This window comes from Brachyhypopomus gauderio, unplaced genomic scaffold, assembly GCF_052324685.1.
Source record: "Brachyhypopomus gauderio isolate BG-103 unplaced genomic scaffold, BGAUD_0.2 sc177, whole genome shotgun sequence".
NCBI lineage: Eukaryota > Metazoa > Chordata > Actinopteri > Gymnotiformes > Hypopomidae > Brachyhypopomus > Brachyhypopomus gauderio.
Window position 1 is genome coordinate 52,622 of NW_027506998.1, and position 17,848 is coordinate 70,469.

Consider the following 17,848-nt stretch of genomic DNA (forward strand, 5'->3'; position numbering starts at 1 on the left):
GTGTAACACTGTCTGGATAAAAAAATAATAATAATAGCCTCTGTTTGGCCATCATTCCATTTTTTAAAAATTATTGGACAGCCAAATTCTTATGTCCTGCAGGCAATGTCGATGGGCCGCGTCTTGCAGAGTATCTGCACATTGTTGACCTACAAATTTAATGACTTAAGACCTCCAAGAATAAAAATTAAGACCATTACCATGGCAAAAACATGAATTCTCAAGCTGGGCCCCTCCAAAGCTTTCAGGTAGTCCATGTTAATGTGAGACCTGCTTTGCCTTGCAAATTATTAGCACAATGTCTGATAAACACAGCCTCAAATCATCAAATCATTTGTGCACGATTGCAGTATTTACTTTTGAATGGTCATTTTTGAGAACCTTGCCTCAAATATGGCAATATTTCTACAAATATGTCGAAGCAAAAGGTAGGAGAATCTTTAAGGCGACATCACCAAGTTGAGGGTATTCCTGCATCAGCCCTTGGTTTTTTAAGTAAATAAATTGATTTTAAGATGGATAACAAATAGCAAGACATGGCACACATGCACTTGGCAAGAGAACTAGAGTGAATGGCGCTACTGTGTGTATGTGAATGTTTTTATAGAAGAACAATCATGGGTTCAAAATACTACTGTTTTAATTGGTATTTGAATTGAATTTGAAATGAAACTGTGGCTGATTTAGCCGTGTTATACTAGTCCAACCATGCTTCTTTTTTACTGTGTGGTTAGACTGAGACTTGCGCTGTAGAAGTAGAATTGAAAATATTTTTTGTCTTTTTGGACATTAATAACTTTTTCACTCCCCTTAGATGAAATTTAATGCCACTCTTCAAAAAAGAATGTAATTCAATACATTTAAAGACCTTAAAAATCTTTTATTTAAGCCTTTTAAAGGACCCGCCGAGACCCTGGTCTTGGTAATGATGGGCACCGAATTCCAGGCATCTTCCTGAGGTTGGGTGATGCGGCCTCCGGACGGGTGGGCCCCGTCGTGACCAACACGCCCGACTGGAGTCCTTCTTAGACAGGAGCTGCTCAGGTACCTTGATCTGCTCCCTCTGCTCCTCCAAGTTTGCCTCTTTGTGGATCTCGACGATGGTCTTGGGGCCCTGGTCACCCCTCCGGGGCACCCAGTTATTCTACCGTAGTTGGAAAGAGAGGAGCGCTTTCAAAATGCATTCAACACGGCAGCCACCTTGTCAGGATGGGCAATTAAGAAAAGCAAACCTGCAAAAGGAAAGCAGTCCAACCACCTCTGCATGACTAGCAATGAAACCTCCACACTCAAATACTGAAGCTGGTCAACGGCTGTTCTATAAACTATACTTGTACAGTAAGCATTCGAGTATAAATTAATGAAAGCAAGGAAACATTTGTAGAGACACTGAAGAAGTCCAACGGATGGGTGTGTAACACTTACCTGTCTGAGGTCCAGGACATCTTGCAGTTTGCAGCGGATCCTCAATGAGGTCTTCCTAGCGTTTATTATTTTGCTTATGTAGCTGCAATAGTGGTCCATTTTGGGCTGATTAGTCAAAAACAAGACTCTCGTTAGCATGCTTGTGGCTACCGCCTGGTAAAAACTACCGCCAAGAGTTAACAGCCAGGTAGGAGGAACATAAGCGCATGATACCTTGGCCTTCTCGATGTCCTTGCCAATGGTGGAGAGTAGGATGCAGAGACACTCTAGTCTTTCCTCGCTGTGGCTCTTCTGGAGCAGCTTGACTATACAGTCATGCAATATAAGCTCCGACAGCATCTCCACCTTAAACAGCTCCCCGATAAACTTGATGTTACCGAGGGAACGGTGGCGGGCCTCGTCCTTCATGGCGTCCAGCTCCTCGATCAGGCGCTGACGCTCCTCATCCTGGCGGGAAATATCGGGGGTTGGCGTTAACACGAGACGAGGCCCGGATATACGGCACATTTAACACAACTAAAACGACTGGACTTCACTCTAACAATACACATCCAATGATGTGCACTTGGAGGGAAGGTGCACTATCAAGATGGTGAGACTGTCGCACCTCTGATGCGGCTTCCAGCTCCTTCTGCTTGCGCTCGTTGCTGTCCTTGTCCTTCGCAAACTCCTTCTGGCAGCAATTGAGCAGCAGCCTTCCAAAATTCACTGTGCCTCCTGACTTATCAGAGGTGGGCACTTTCAGCTGGGTACCATGAAGAGCAAGCAACAAGCACAAGTGAATAAGAGGTTTTTTCATGACTAGCAACATTAACACAGATGAATGTAGCCAGGGTGCAAATTTTGCTTTCTGACCTGTGTGCAAATTTAGGATAAGCTTGAAATATCACTGCTCAACACATACTACTTTAACTGCCATCACAGATAAGACAAAGTTGCCTTTTGTTAATTTATGTACATTGGCATCAGTCAGACAGTCAGTCAGTCAGTCAGACGTACAGACAGACAGACAGACAGACAGACAGACAGATAGATAGATAGAGAGATAGATAGATAGATAGATAGATAGATAGATAGATAGATAGATAGATAGATAGATAGATAGATAGATAGATAGATAGATAGATAGATAGATAAATAGATAGATAGATCACTTCAGACACTCTCCTAAATTATGCCCTTTCATTATTCTGTGTCCTTGGCCAGTAATTGCACAGCATGGACAGAGGACACAGATCAAAGCAGTTCATTCCTCCCTTTCTGACCAATCAGAAGTCTTGGGAGGGCAGTTGCTGTTTCTGAACACTTGGTGATCTCATGACAGTCAAAGGAGAAAGACACGTACAAACCGGTGAGCAGCACGGCCTGATCTTGCGTCAGAATGGTACATCTGGAGAACAAGGAGACCTTGGCCCGATGACGAAGAGGAAGGGTGATGGTTACCTCACCCCATCACCTCACCTCATGTGGGTCACCAATGAGACCTAACATGCTTAATTCATGTCACTGAAGTATGATGTAATAGTAACCTAATAGTAAAACTGAAGTATGATGAGTAATCGTCAACTGTTGGGAAAGATTCAGTCTGCTGAAAAATACGCCCAATATGAGGTGGACTGAAAAGTATCAGCCATAGGCTTAGTGTACAATTTTTTAAATGACAAATACAAAGAATATTTTTAAAATTTTGTATTTATTTTTTAGGCTACCATTTTTATTTAGTAAGTAAAGACATTGAAAAGAAGAACACAAACACTTTGACTTGGTGAGAAAGAGCCACACATGATTTATCACAGCACAGAATGTCATGGAAATGTATAATTGTGTTTTGCACATTTTAAATGTAAAAGAGTTCAAATAGCCTTTATGGGCAGTGTTTTTTTTCTGCAGTGTTTGTTAAGGGCCAGTAAAGCATTTTCATATAAATATCAACTATATGCCCACGCTGAGGTGTCCTCTTTTTCACCATCTCTGATCCGGTCACTCTAAGTGAACACTTCAGGAACCAGGAGAACAGATTCACAACACACAAGTATCAGGAAAGAGTTCTAAAGTTTAATGATAATATGTGTAGTTGAATACAGAACAAAATAGATGGGTCTTAAGACAATTTGGTAAGAATAATAAACCATATGTGTGATTGGTGTTCTCCTTATCAGGAGAGGAGGTACAGTAGACTGGATGTAGGGGAATGGAAAAGTCCAGGGAGAGAGATTCTAAGTGAGGTGCAGACACACAGATAAGGGAATGAACAACATGTCAGTGTGTTCTGATTAAGGATTTGCTGGGTGTACGTATGTCTGAAAAACATCTGGCACAGGAACATCTGTCCAGCGCAGTGGAGTTGGGGTGAAGCAGGGGGACCATAACAGCTGGAACAGGTTGAGACACAGTAGCAGCATGATGTCAGGAGTAGGTTTACCTCATCAAGAGGAGAGACAAGATCATTAGGCATGCCTTAGTACAGAGAAGTATAAATTAATGGACTATAGTGTGCAAGGCTCCAGCAAATCTAGCTATGGCAGCACAGCTAAAAGGGTGGAGCTAGAAAATAGCACAGGCATGAGACAAGCAATTAGACAATAGCATTCACCCAATTTTAAATGATAGTTTTCTGTCTTTTTGTCAGACGACTATAGGCTATCTTGCTCTGAAAATGACAATATTTTCTTTATTTAAAATTAGGGGTGGCCATAGATTATTTTTTTTAAATCTAGATTAATCTCACTGAAATCTTGAAACTAATCTTAATTAATCTAGATTAAAATGGCTCATTCGGAATATGCGTGCTACCCAAGTAATGATTAAAAGTCCGTTTTTGAGATAAGGGTTCTTTATACAGAGGATCTCCTGTTTTCAAAATGCATCAATAACTGATTGAGAAAGCTGTTCTACTTTGATACTTGAAGAAAAAAAACATGCTCAATAAAATGTAGGCTACTCGTGTTCAATGGTTTATTCAGTTAAACATGAAAATAGTACGGTATGCCTACATACTTTAAGAGGGCATATTCAGTCAAACATGAATTTGTAAGGTTAACTTAAATTTAATTTGAACTTAACAGGCAGCCAATGTAGGGAGGCCAACACTGGAGAAATATGCTCCCTTTTCTTAGTTCCAGTCAGGAGCCTAGCTGCTGCATTTTGAACAAGCTGAAGGCGTGACAGAGCTGATTGGTTGATACCCAAATACAGAGAATTACAGTAATCAAGCCATGATGTAATAAAAGCATGAACAACTGTTTCCATATCTTTAAAAGTTAAAATAGATTTGAGCTTAGAGATTTTCCTTAGCTGATAAAAACTGGAACTATCTGTTTATCAAATGTAAGTGTGGAATCAAAGAGAACGCTGAGATTCCTTACGTAGCTCTGAGTATTTATTAATAAAGGCTCCAGATGTTTAGCATTTGGTGTAACACTGTCTGGATAAAAAAATAATAATAATAGCCTCTGTTTGGCCATCATTCCATTTTTTAAAAATTATTGGACAGCCAAATTCTTATGTCCTGCAGGCAATGTCGATGGGCCGCGTCTTGCAGAGTATCTGCACATTGTTGACCTACAAATTTAATGACTTAAGACCTCCAAGAATAAAAATTAAGACCATTACCATGGCAAAAACATGAATTCTCAAGCTGGGCCCCTCCAAAGCTTTCAGGTAGTCCATGTTAATGTGAGACCTGCTTTGCCTTGCAAATTATTAGCACAATGTCTGATAAACACAGCCTCAAATCATCAAATCATTTGTGCACGATTGCAGTATTTACTTTTGAATGGTCATTTTTGAGAACCTTGCCTCAAATATGGCAATATTTCTACAAATATGTCGAAGCAAAAGGTAGGAGAATCTTTAAGGCGACATCACCAAGTTGAGGGTATTCCTGCATCAGCCCTTGGTTTTTTAAGTAAATAAATTGATTTTAAGATGGATAACAAATAGCAAGACATGGCACACATGCACTTGGCAAGAGAACTAGAGTGAATGGCGCTACTGTGTGTATGTGAATGTTTTTATAGAAGAACAATCATGGGTTCAAAATACTACTGTTTTAATTGGTATTTGAATTGAATTTGAAATGAAACTGTGGCTGATTTAGCCGTGTTATACTAGTCCAACCATGCTTCTTTTTTACTGTGTGGTTAGACTGAGACTTGCGCTGTAGAAGTAGAATTGAAAATATTTTTTGTCTTTTTGGACATTAATAGCTTTTTCACTCCCCTTAGATGAAATTTAATGCCACTCTTCAAAAAAGAATGTAATTCAATACATTTAAAGACCTTAAAAATCTTTTATTTAAGCCTTTTAAAGGACCCGCCGAGACCCTGGTCTTGGTAATGATGGGCACCGAATTCCAGGCATCTTCCTGAGGTTGGGTGATGCGGCCTCCGGACGGGTGGGCCCCGTCGTGACCAACACGCCTGACTGGAGTCCTTCTTAGGCAGGAGCTGCTCAGGTACCTTGATCTGCTCCCTCTGCTCCTCCAAGTTTGCCTCTTTGTGGATCTCGACGATGGTCTTGGGGCCCTGGTCACCCCTCCGGGGCACCCAGTTATTCTACCATAGTTGGAAAGAGAGGAGCGCTTTCAAAATGCATTCAACACGGCAGCCACCTTGTCAGGATGGGCAATTAAGAAAAGCAAACCTGCAAAAGGAAAGCAGTCCAACCACCTCTGCATGACTAGCAATGAAACCTCCACACTCAAATACTGAAGCTGGTCAATGGCTGTTCTATAAACTATACTTGTACAGTAAGCATTCGAGTATAAATTAATGAAAGCAAGGAAACATTTGTAGAGACACTGAAGAAGTCCAACGGATGGGTGTGTAACACTTACCTGTCTGAGGTCCAGGACATCTTGCAGTTTGCAGCGGATCCTCAATGAGGTCTTCCTCGCGTTTATTATTTTACTTATGTAGCTGCAATAGTGGTCCATTTTGGGCTGATTAGTCAAAAACAAGACTCTCGTTAGCATGCTTGTGGCTACCGCCTGGTAAAAACTACCGCCAAGAGTTAACAGCCAGGTAGGAGGAACATAAGCGCATGATACCTTGGCCTTCTCGATGTCCTTGCCAATGGTGGAGAGTAGGATGCAGAGACACTCTAGTCTTTCCTCGCTGTGGCTCTTCTGGAGCAGCTTGACTATACAGTCATGCAATATAAGCTCCGACAGCATCTCCACCTTAAACAGCTCCCCGATAAACTTGATGTTACCGAGGGAACGGTGGCGGGCCTCGTCCTTCATGGCGTCCAGCTCCTCGATCAGGCGCTGACGCTCCTCATCCTGGCGGGAAATATCGGGGGGTTGGCGTTAACACGAGACGAGGCCCGGATATACGGCACATTTAACACAACTAAAACGACTGGACTTCACGCTAACAATACACATCCAATGATGTGCACTTGGAGGGAAGGTGCACTATCAAGATGGTGAGACTGTCGCACCTCTGATGCGGCTTCCAGCTCCTTCTGCTTGCGCTCGTTGCTGTCCTTGTCCTTCGCAAACTCCTTCTGGCAGCAATTGAGCAGCAGCCTTCCAAAATTCACTGTGCCTCCTGACTTATCAGAGGTGGGCACTTTCAGCTGGGTACCATGAAGAGCAAGCAACAAGCACAAGTGAATAAGAGGTTTTTTCATGACTAGCAACATTAACACATGTAGCCAGGGTGCAAATTTTGCTTTCTGACCTGTGTGCAAATTTAGGATAAGCTTGAAATATCACTGCTCAACACATACTACTTTAACTGCCATCACAGATAAGAAAAAGTTGCCTTTTGTTAATTTATGTACATTGGCATCAGTCAGACAGTCAGTCAGTCAGTCAGACGTACAGACAGACAGACAGACAGACAGACAGACAGACAGACAGATAGATAGATAGATAGATAGATAGATAGATAGATAGATAGATCTCTTCAGACACACTAAATTATGCCCTTTCATTATTCTGTGTCCTTGGCCAGTAATTGCACAGCATGGACAGAGGACACAGATCAAAGCAGTTCATTCCTCCCTTTCTGACCAATCAGAAGTCTTGGGAGGGCAGTTGCTGTTTCTGAACACTTGGTGAAATGCATGCATTACAGTGTCCAGCTTTAACAATAAACAAAACATGAACAACCTCCTGAACTCCTCAGTCCCATTGGTGCAGTTTAGCTGCAGAAACACATGGGACAAGATAGAGGTCACATGTGGAACTGGCCATTCGCGCGTGGGCATGTGCACACTCACCATCATCAGGCAGCGACACAATTTAGCATAAGTCACGGAGAACTTGGGCTCAGAGATGGCCTTCTCGTATACAAGATCGACGACTCCCTTGAGCCGCTCCTCCGTGTCCATGCTCAGCTCCGTCAGCTGCTTCATCAGTGGCTGGAACATCTGTGGCGTGAGCTTGTTCAGGATGCTGCGCACACGTCGCAGCAGGTCCAGGGTCTTGGCCACCTCCAGGTTCTCCTCGTCAGCTTCAGCCTTGTGGGCGCGCACCTTCTTCATTGAGGGCCTCCACGCCTTCTCCGCCTTGTTCAGCTGGATGTCGTTGCTGAATGAGACACTGGTGATGATCTTGCGTGGACTTTTGCGCTGGCACTGTGAGGACCTCGAAACTGGAGGCTGGAGGGGGGGTGGGGGGTTAATCTTAATTAAGACAATCAGCTCAACTAAGTCCCCTATAATTCACACTAAGGGTGTAACCAACAGCTCCAAGTGAAACTAGCATAAACCAACAACACCAGCATGGCTAGTAAACAATCTAGACTCTAGAGCAAATCCCATGATGCTCTACAATGTAGAATGTCCATTTACATGTGCCTTTAAAGCAGGAGTGTCCAAAGTGTGGCACTCATCTCCAAAGACGAGATATGATATTGGGTTCACGATAACGAGACGAGACTTTTAAATATTTTTAAGAAAACTTCAAAGATGACAAATATATCTGGAAAAATAGTTTTGGCAAAGTCAAAAAATGCTAATTCAACAGGTTTCTCTCCTGTATGACAGAGTCTCTTAAGACTCATTAATGCAAACAGAGACTGTCCCAAAAACAATTTTTTCAAAAACAATAGAGTTGTATACATCCCCACTATATCTGCCTTAAATATTAGTAAGGATTGCGCTCTTTGTCTGAATTTCCTCCAACTCTGACATGACATTACCCCTTGTACATGTTCAACTATGGAAACTGGTCGAATAGCAATGGCAGCGACTGCAATTTTGGCTTTGGATAGACATTTGCCAAATGTAGATGTTTTCAGCTTTCGGCCCATCAGCAGAAGTAGCACATACCTCTGGCTCCAAAGGGGCCTCAACAGGCTCCTTCTCTGCTTGGGGCACTGCTTCCGATACCAATGGCGCATCCATACTCTCACCCATCTTGGGCTCAAGAGCAGGGATGTCTGCTGGAGGAAGGTCCGTCAGAGGAGGTGGCGGGGAGGCAGACGCTCCGAAATCGGAGTCTTGTCCAACAGGCACTGTGCTCAGTGGTGAGGCCAGTTGGAGACCCTGGGACAGGTTAGGCTCCGTTGTCAGTTTTGAAGGAACCACCAGCTCGGGCACCTTAGATGGAGGCGGGGGGGTTGAGGCAGCTGCTGGCATAGACACAGGTTTCCCATGATCATCTGAACAAGGTGCAATTTCAATTCGGTTTCCAAGTTAATAAAATACAAAAACATGATATAATAACATTAAGAAAACACACTTACCGGGTGGAATCACTACAGTAGCTGTAGGTGGCGTGCTTTCATCATCGGTCTGCACTGCGACCACAGTCTGAGGAAAAGAGTGGGGAACATTGTCAAATTTGGAGCAATTACAAACATTTTAACGTAATGCAAGCATATACATAGGCCTTTCGTATTGAGCTCAGCTGAATGGGTGTGGGCGTAGATGCGTTTCTTGCCCCGGACATAATCTCTTCCGTGACATCACATCCACCCTGTTTGGGGTCTGGTATTCTAATCTGTGGGACATGGTTTTTGGGAGTGAGACCAGGTTCAAGCAGGCAACCTTTCCAGCTCCTCACCTGCTGGCACTCTCTCCTGCGCTGTTGGGGCAGGGCATACTGAGGGGGTGGGGCCTGCTGCTGCAGGGCAGAGCTCAATATGATGGGCCCTGAAGACTGGTACTGGTCCTGCGTAGGGTAATACGGCACACCTGGAGGAAACAAGGCACAATCAGATAACACCTTAGGCTCCACCCCAATGTGGAGAGGGAAAGGAAGTCGTTTTTTCTCCTTCATTTACACTGGCCATTTAACATTTAACAAAATCTATGTTGAGTTAAGAGCCTCTCCTCACCGTACGCAGAGCTCCAGTCAGCATAGGTGCCGTAGTAGAAACCCATGGGCTCATTGGCTACAGGGAACTGCTGGGGCGGGGCATACTGAGGGGGTGGGGCCTGCTGCTGCAGGGCAGAGCTCAGTATGATGGGTGTAGTTGGCCCTGAAGAAAGGTACTGGGCCTGCGTAGGGTAATAATACGGCTCACCTGGAGAAAACAAGGCACAATCAGATAAAACCTTAGGCTCCACCCCATTTTTTTTCTCCTTCATTTACACTGGCCATTTAACATTTAACAAAATCTATGTTGAGTTAAGAGCCTCTCCTCACCGTACGCAGAGCTCCAGTCAGCATAGGTGCCATAGTAGAAACCCGTGGGCTCATTGGCTACAGGGAACTGCTGGGGCAGAGCATACTGAGGGGGTGGGGCCTGCTGTTGCAGGGCAGAGCTCAGTATGATGGGTGTAGTTGGCCCTGAAGAAAGGTACTGGGCCTGCGTAGGGTAATAATACGGCTCACCTGGAGGAGACAAGGCACAATCAGATAACACCTTAGGCTCCACCCCAATGTGGAGAGGGAAAAGAAGTCTTTTTTTCTCCTTCATTTACACTGGCCATTTAACATTTAACAAAATCTATGTTGAGTTAAGAGCCTCTCCTCACCGTACGCAGAGCTCCAGTCAAGATAGGTGCCATAGTAGAAACCCGTGGGCTCATTGGCTACAGGGAACTGCTGGGGCAGGGCATACTGAGGGGGTGGGGCCTGCTGCTGCAGGGCAGAGCTCAATATGATGGGTGTAGTTGGCCCTGAAGAAAGGTACTGGGCCTGCGTAGGGTAATAATACGGCTCACCTGGAGAAAACAAGGCACAATCAGATAACACCTTAGGCTCCACCCCATTTTTTTTCTCTTTCATTTACACTGGCCATTTAACATTTAACAAAATCTATGTTGAGTTAAGAGCCTCTCCTCACCGTATGCAGAGCTCCAGTCAGGATAGACCACAGGGAACTGCTGGGCCAAGGACACGTACTGAGGGTAGTACTACGACACACACACACTAATCATTTCAGCTTGGAAAGGTAACAAGGTGTTTTTAAATTCACGTTGAACACTATCATTAGCATTACCTGTCCAGCTGGAAGGAAGTAGGCAGCGTCCTCGGAGATGGGGAACTGCAGCTGCTGTTGAGAGTTCATCATCTGCGAGTTCTGGTTTATTACTGAAATGTTTTAAAGTCAGAGGTTTTGCACTTAAATCAATTAACAGTGACCACGCTAAAATATGAATGACAGCACATTAATATGAACATATGGCACTAAACCACAAAATTGAAGAAATATACTCTCCATGTTACACTACAGAGAATTTGTTGAGTTAAAATAATGAGCCATCTTTTGCGCCCGAGCAGTCTCAAAACCCTGTAGACAGCTCCTCGTGAAAACATTGGTGTCCCGCATCACAGAAGCGCACATACACACAACTGTGCTGTGTGCACGCTTTTGACTGCAGATGTCACACTGGCTTTGATTTTATCGTCGTGGATTACCTCGTCTAATATTACAAACATGCAGTCTCTGACAGTTTCAGAATCAGTGAAGGGTCATTTTTTCTTTGCTAAATTTCATGACACTCGCAGTGAGGCGGCTGTGGCCTCTCTTGTGCTGTAAATGTCTTTAGTAATGTGGAACAGCTCCTGTTATAAGAAGCTAGCAGGCTCTGCACCTTAGTTGCCCTCTCCTCTGTCCCTTCAGGCAATGCTGTCCCAAAAGCTTGGTGTTTCTCAACATGGTGCCTCCAATTGTTATATTCTTTTAACACTGACAGGCTTTCATTGTAAATCAAGCATACCGGCTTAGAGTTCAATCTTTGAGGTAAACTAGACTTGCATTTCCTGAAGGAAATACTATAGGGCTTGAAAAGGTGTGCCCCCTCTGCTCCATCTGCCCCTCTGCTCCATCACCCCCTCTGCTCCATCTGCCCCTCTGCTCTATCTGCCCCATTTGCCCCTCTCCCTCATCTGCCCCTCTGTTCCATTTGCCCCATTTGACCCTCTGCTCCATCGGCCCCCTCTACTCCATCTGCCCCATCAGCCCCTCTGCTCCATCTGCCCCATTTGCCCCTCTCCCTCATCTGCCCCTCTGCTCTATCTGCCCCATCTGCCCCTCTGCTCTGTCTGCCCCATTTGCCCCTCTCCCTCATCTGCCCCTCTGCTCTATCTGCCCCATTTGCCCATCTACCTCATCTGCCCCTTTGCCCCATCTGCCCCTCTGCTCCATCTGCCCCTCTTCTCCATCTGCCCCATCTGCCCCTCTGTTCCATCTGCCCCTCTTCTCCATCTGCCCCATCTGCCCCTCTGTTCCATCTGCCCCTCTGCTCCATCTGCCCCATCTGCATGTATGTATGTGTGTGTGTCTGTGTGGTGTATATGTGTGTGACTGTGTGTAGTGGGTATGAGAGATGCATGTGTGTGCGCGTGCGTGTGTAGGGGAGGGGGAGAGACATTCAAAAATAACTGACACTCTGTCTCTGCCACTCTGAGTGGAGAAGCCTTGTTTTATGTGATTTGCACCCTCCGATCAAACGGTCGTAGTTCGGGACCCATTTAACCTATCGCTTCACCGAAGAGATTGTGTGAGAGAGGACCCCTTGCTGATGATTTTGATATATATTGGTGTGGTTTGACCCAAAAATGACTGATTTATGACAAGTTAAAAACACACAAAAATCTCAACAAAGCTGATTCTGATTCTGATATATTTATATGGGGGCCAATGGGGCAGTTTTCTGTGTCTAGTGCCAAACAAATGCTCATAACTCTAAAACTAATTCATCAAATGATTAGATATCTCGGCGTGCCAGAAAGGACAAGTTTCTCTCCCATTTAAAATTTAAATGGAGCGTCTAGGTCAAGGTGTAAGGATTTTACAGCAGTTTATCCAAGAACGTTTTGATCATTTTTTATGCCAGCTCACACTCTAACTGGCAGTGATGATTTGAAATTCTGAACATTCCACCATTCATTTTAATAGGGCCATTTTTCATTTTAAACTCAATTCTATTAAAATCTATAACTCTAATCGACTCCAAAAACGGATAGCACACCACACAGAGCCGAGACCTTCGAAACGCAGTTCGAACGGAGTCTGTACGTTAAGCGGTTCGGGCCGCATTCATTGCAGAAATTTGGAGAAAAGGAATAACAATATAGGGCTTTTCAAGCCCTATAATTAAAGTCAAAGGAACGTCAGAAATCCTTAGCGCTAAAAGTCCAAAAGACATACATACCTCTGCAGCAATCTGCGTAGCTGAAGTCTATATGCTGTCGTAAATAAATCTTGTAACTATGTCCAAGACCGCGTACTGCTCTCCTCTGTCTGTATACCGCAAATGACTCTCAGCACGAGTTTATATACAGTTGCCGCTTTGTGACATCATGCTAATAAAACAAGGGGTGCTATGGTAACGGATATAAAACAAGGGGGCTGTTTTATCAACCAATCATATTTCGAATTAGAATGGTGGGGGCTTGTCCAATGGTCTCAGGGTATTCTCACTGGCAGTGTTGTCAACTTAGCGACTTTGTCGCTATATTTAGCAATTTTTCAGACCCTCTAGAGACTTTTTGTAGTAAAAAGCGACTAGCGACAAATCTAGCGACTTTTGGAGACTCTGAACACACACGCTCTTCAGTTGCTGTCCTCTGGGGCGGGTGCTGCCGTGAGCCCCGCCCCACAACACTCAGTGCAGTCTCCACGTCCACACTGCAAATGAACTGCGCATGCCCAAAGCTGCCGCTGACGCCCCGCCCCGTATTTACAGAGCGGGATGTAAATATAAATGCTTTAGTCTTCAGTGAGACACGAAAAGAAATCACTGCATTTAACTCACCCAGTCTCAGCCATTCTTCACCTCATTCAATCCTGCTAACTGCTACTCTTATACTAACATTTAACAACACAGCAAAAAATCGTTGTAATTTACGTAAAAATTATTTATACAAAACATTAAAGCCATGTTCTTTTGAGAAGTGACTGCCTATTTCAAAGGCAACAGATGTTGTTCATTTGTAGTTCTAACATATTTAGGGTGTTTTTTTACTCATTTTCTCTCCCAACGTTATTCCTTTACAACTTCAAAAACATGTATTATGCAAATTAAGTGGTGACGTCATTTAGCGACTTCTAGCGACTTTAAGGACAACCAATAGCTACTTTCCTTACTGAGGAGTTGGCAACACTGCTCGCTGGTCCTCGTGCGTCGTGGTTGGTGTCTCGTGAGCTTTTAGCTCGTGTGCTAGCTAGTTAGCAGCTGCTAGCCAGCACTAGCGTGAGGTTTTACAAGCGGAAAGCATGGAATCGCAGGATAACAACCATTTTCAAGACGGCCATTCAACGAAAAAGTGGATATTATGAGAAAAGGCTGACCAACACCTCATCTTCAGATTGTAACACAAGGCGGTAAAGGGTACGTTAATGACAACAGTGTTGTGGACGCATTTTTAATACTATGCTCATGTTTTCATTTGGCTGTGTCTAGTGGAGGCCATGGCCAGTAAGTACGCTTCACCAAGATGTGTGTGTGTGTGTGTGTGTGTGTGTGTGTGTGTGTGTGTGTGTGTGTGTGTGTGTGTGTGTGTGTGTGTGTGTGTGTGAAAATAAGTTTAAACTGAATGCATTGTGAGATAGATAACCAGTGTAACGTAGCAGACATAATAAAGTGAGCAGACCAGTTTGTTTTGGTTTGCCAAACAAAGTTTTGAGTTTCAGGAGAAAGAGAGTTATCAAGATATAATAACTTAATATAATCAAGATTGGACATGATTAAGCATGAACCAGAGCGTCAGTGTGGTGGTGGCTGGCTATGAGCCCAAGTCTAGCAATATAGCAGGGGTAGAAGAAGATCGTGGCACCATGAAGTCTGGAAATTATGAACTTAGGACCAGTGACTAGAACCACAGTTTTGTAAGGATAGTCAGGTAATTAATGCTCATCTACATTTTAAGATCTCGAATATAGGAGAGCATAGCAAGGGGTGCTAGGGTAGTGGTCATCAGCATAACAGTGGATGTGAAGACCATATTCATGACTAATTTGACCAAGGTGTAACATATAGATAATTACATGGAAATGGCCAAGAACTGATCCCTGGGGTGCTCCTTGATTAACATTAACATTGTGAGATTTATGAACAGGAAGTGAACATGACATGTGCAGTGTTTCTAATGACTAAGAATAAACAAAACTCTTGAGGAAAAGGAGGAATTTAATGAATAAGGTGCACAAAAAAACCCGTGACATGATCCGAATTAAGGAAACAATAACCAGCAGTACTGGTACAAAGACAAGCTATATATAGATGAACATATGGCCCTCAGGTGCTGGGGATTATAATGGTCCCCACCCACCTGAGGCACAAACACAATGCAACAGCAACAGAACAACATAAACTACTGCCGCTGTGGACGGAGGCAGCAGGCAGGGGGCCCCCGTATCATGACAGTACAATCAGTGTCAGCATGGATTAATGTCTCTAAGTAAAACCATTGCTAGACATATAGGACTGGTCAAAGTGAGGGGTCCACTGAATTCTGACAAGAAATCTGAAGAAGTTTCCAACTGAAGATTTCTTACTGTTCCCCAAAACAATCAGCCTCAGTGCCACTAAAAAATGTAGAGTTGTACAGCTTAACTTCTGAGTGTGTGTATGTGGGTGTTAGTGTTTGGTTGTGTTTATGTAGAAGTGACATTTAGTATGTGGTGTGTATGTGTGTGTTGTAGTGCATGGGGGGAGTTGTTCTCCTTCTCTCTGCAGGTTATCTAGCTGCAACACAGGAAGGCTGTGAGTTACTGACTTACTGTTTTTTCATACATGCATACACACAATCTCTCTCTGTCTTTCTCTCTCTCTCTCTCTCTCTCTCTCTCACTCACTCACACACACAAAGACACACAATGTTTCACTCAATTTTCTCTCAGTCTTAGTAGTTCAAAGTATCTTTATTAGTATGAAATGAATACAAGTGTCAAAGCACCATAAAAATGTTAAGAGCATGAGAGATAACTAAAGTAAAGGATAACTAAAGTAACGGATTTGGCAAATATGCAAAAGTATATGTATACATATGCTTTATATATGTGCTTATAAATACACACTTTAAAATAGTGTGTGTCTCTTTCACATACACACAAATAATTGCTATTACCCTTTTTCTATCTCTGAAACACCCATATTATCAGTGTATTTATCAGAACACATACACATTAATCACTTACACACACTCCCTTCTTTCTCACTCTCTATTTATACACACACATGCACACACACATCGCAGCATCCCTCTCTAATAAACACACACACACAGCATATGTGTTTGGGGTGATTAGACTGGTGCAGCTTCATTTCTGAGAGTGTGTATTCTGAAATGTGAAAGACCTTATGTGTGAGATGCATTTGTTATGTGCAGCTGTAGGTGTGTTTTATCTCCTTCTGTCTGCAGGCCGTCTGACTGCAATATTTCAGAGGATGGCTGCGCTGCTCTGTCTTCAGCTCTGAAGTCAAACCCTTCATCACACTTGAGAGAGCTGAATCTGACCCACAATAAACTATTCAACTCAGGAGTGAAGCAGCTCTCTGCTTTACTGAAGGATCTACACTGTAAACTGGAGAAACTAGAGTGAGTTACTGACACACACAAACATACACACACAGACTGTGGGTAGACGAGCGTAGGAGGCAGACACAATTACTGAGAGAAGTTGGGTTTATTAGCAACTGTGGGAGAAACCCAAACTGGGTTTAGACACACAAGGTGGTCAGGGCATGAAGAAACAGAGGGACTGAACAGGTGCAGGGACTGAACGGAATCAAAATACTAACACACAGGGAAAACCGAGTAACTGCCTTAACAAGACTAGAGTGGGGCACAAGTAATGAAGCACAATCAGGGATACAATACACCAGGAATACAGACTGGGATTAGTAACAACAACAAATACAGACCAGGAATAGTAACAACAACAAATACAGACCGGGAATAGTAACAAAAACGAGTACACACTAGGAATAGTAACAAGTTATTTCAGGGCTAGAACCATGGGGTAAGAAGAGTTACAAACAGGGATATAAGTACAATGAGGAACTAAACAAGATACAGGTTGTAAAAGTTTTGTTTCTCAGTAGAAAGCCCTTTTCTTGTGTTCAGCAAATGAGCGGAGGGTCATGGAGGAACACCACTATAAATCCTTAATAGATAGTAACACGCTGCAGAGAAGTGTGTGGCTGAGAGCTCTCGGAACAAATGAGGAACAAACTACTCTTAAAGAAGAGAGGTTTATTCACACAGGCCAGCTGTACCCAAATGTTCAAAAATGAGAGGGCGCTCCCCTCATTCATACATACACAGACCAGCCCTGTGCATGCAAGCAACAGGGTGGGCTCAAGAAGGCTAGTCTAACAAAGGTGATATATTCTACCATATATGGAAGCAAATGCATTGTTCTTGATAAGCCTGTGTGGAGGGGAAACATGATTCATACGTGTGCATCAAGCGCAGCACCTTGAGGAGAAATGCTGAGCCAGTTCTTGGTACACACACTCAGAACGCACAGGAGGAGGGAAAAGGTGTGAAAGGGGGGGGGGGTGTGAAGCGAGGGGAGAGAGGTGTGAAAAGGGTGTCAGGGGTCACAGATGGCGCATTTCCACTAGGTCCTGCTTGAAGCGGTACGGTTCGATACGGATCGATTCGCAACGGAACGGTACGGTCGCGTTGCGTTTCCATTACAATGGTGGACCACCACAATGTGGGTGGAGTCGCTGTTGGCGCGCGGGTTATAGTGTCGTGACATCATTTGTAGTTTGCCTCTTTGTGGATCTCGACGATGGTCTTGGGGCCCTGGTCACCCCTCCGGGGCACCCAGTTATTCTACCGTAGTTGGAAAGAGAGGAGCGCTTTCAAAATGCATTCAACACGGCAGCCACCTTGTCAGGATGGGCAATTAAGAAAAGCAAACCTGCAAAAGGAAAGCAGTCCAACCACCTCTGCATGACTAGCAATGAAACCTCCACACTCAAATACTGAAGCTGGTCAACGGCTGTTCTATAAACTATACTTGTACAGTAAGCATTCGAGTATAAATTAATGAAAGCA

At 43.8% G+C, this 17,848-nt stretch overlaps 1 protein-coding gene across 1 annotated transcript; it reads right to left on the minus strand.

The window, feature by feature from the left end:
* Nucleotides 1-6,527: 6,527 nt before the first annotated feature.
* Nucleotides 6,528-9,676, minus strand: LOC143501903 (eukaryotic translation initiation factor 4 gamma 1-like; the record flags this gene model as incomplete). The annotated part of the gene is made up of 6 exons (XM_076995061.1): nt 9,446-9,676; nt 9,126-9,192; nt 8,710-9,011; nt 7,657-8,037; nt 6,871-7,008; nt 6,528-6,709 (listed from the first exon to the last, which is right to left on the minus strand). Coding segments are annotated over exons 1-6 (1,286 nt in total), but the record flags the coding sequence as incomplete, so codon positions are not given.
* Between the last annotated feature and the right edge of the window lie 8,172 nt (nt 9,677-17,848).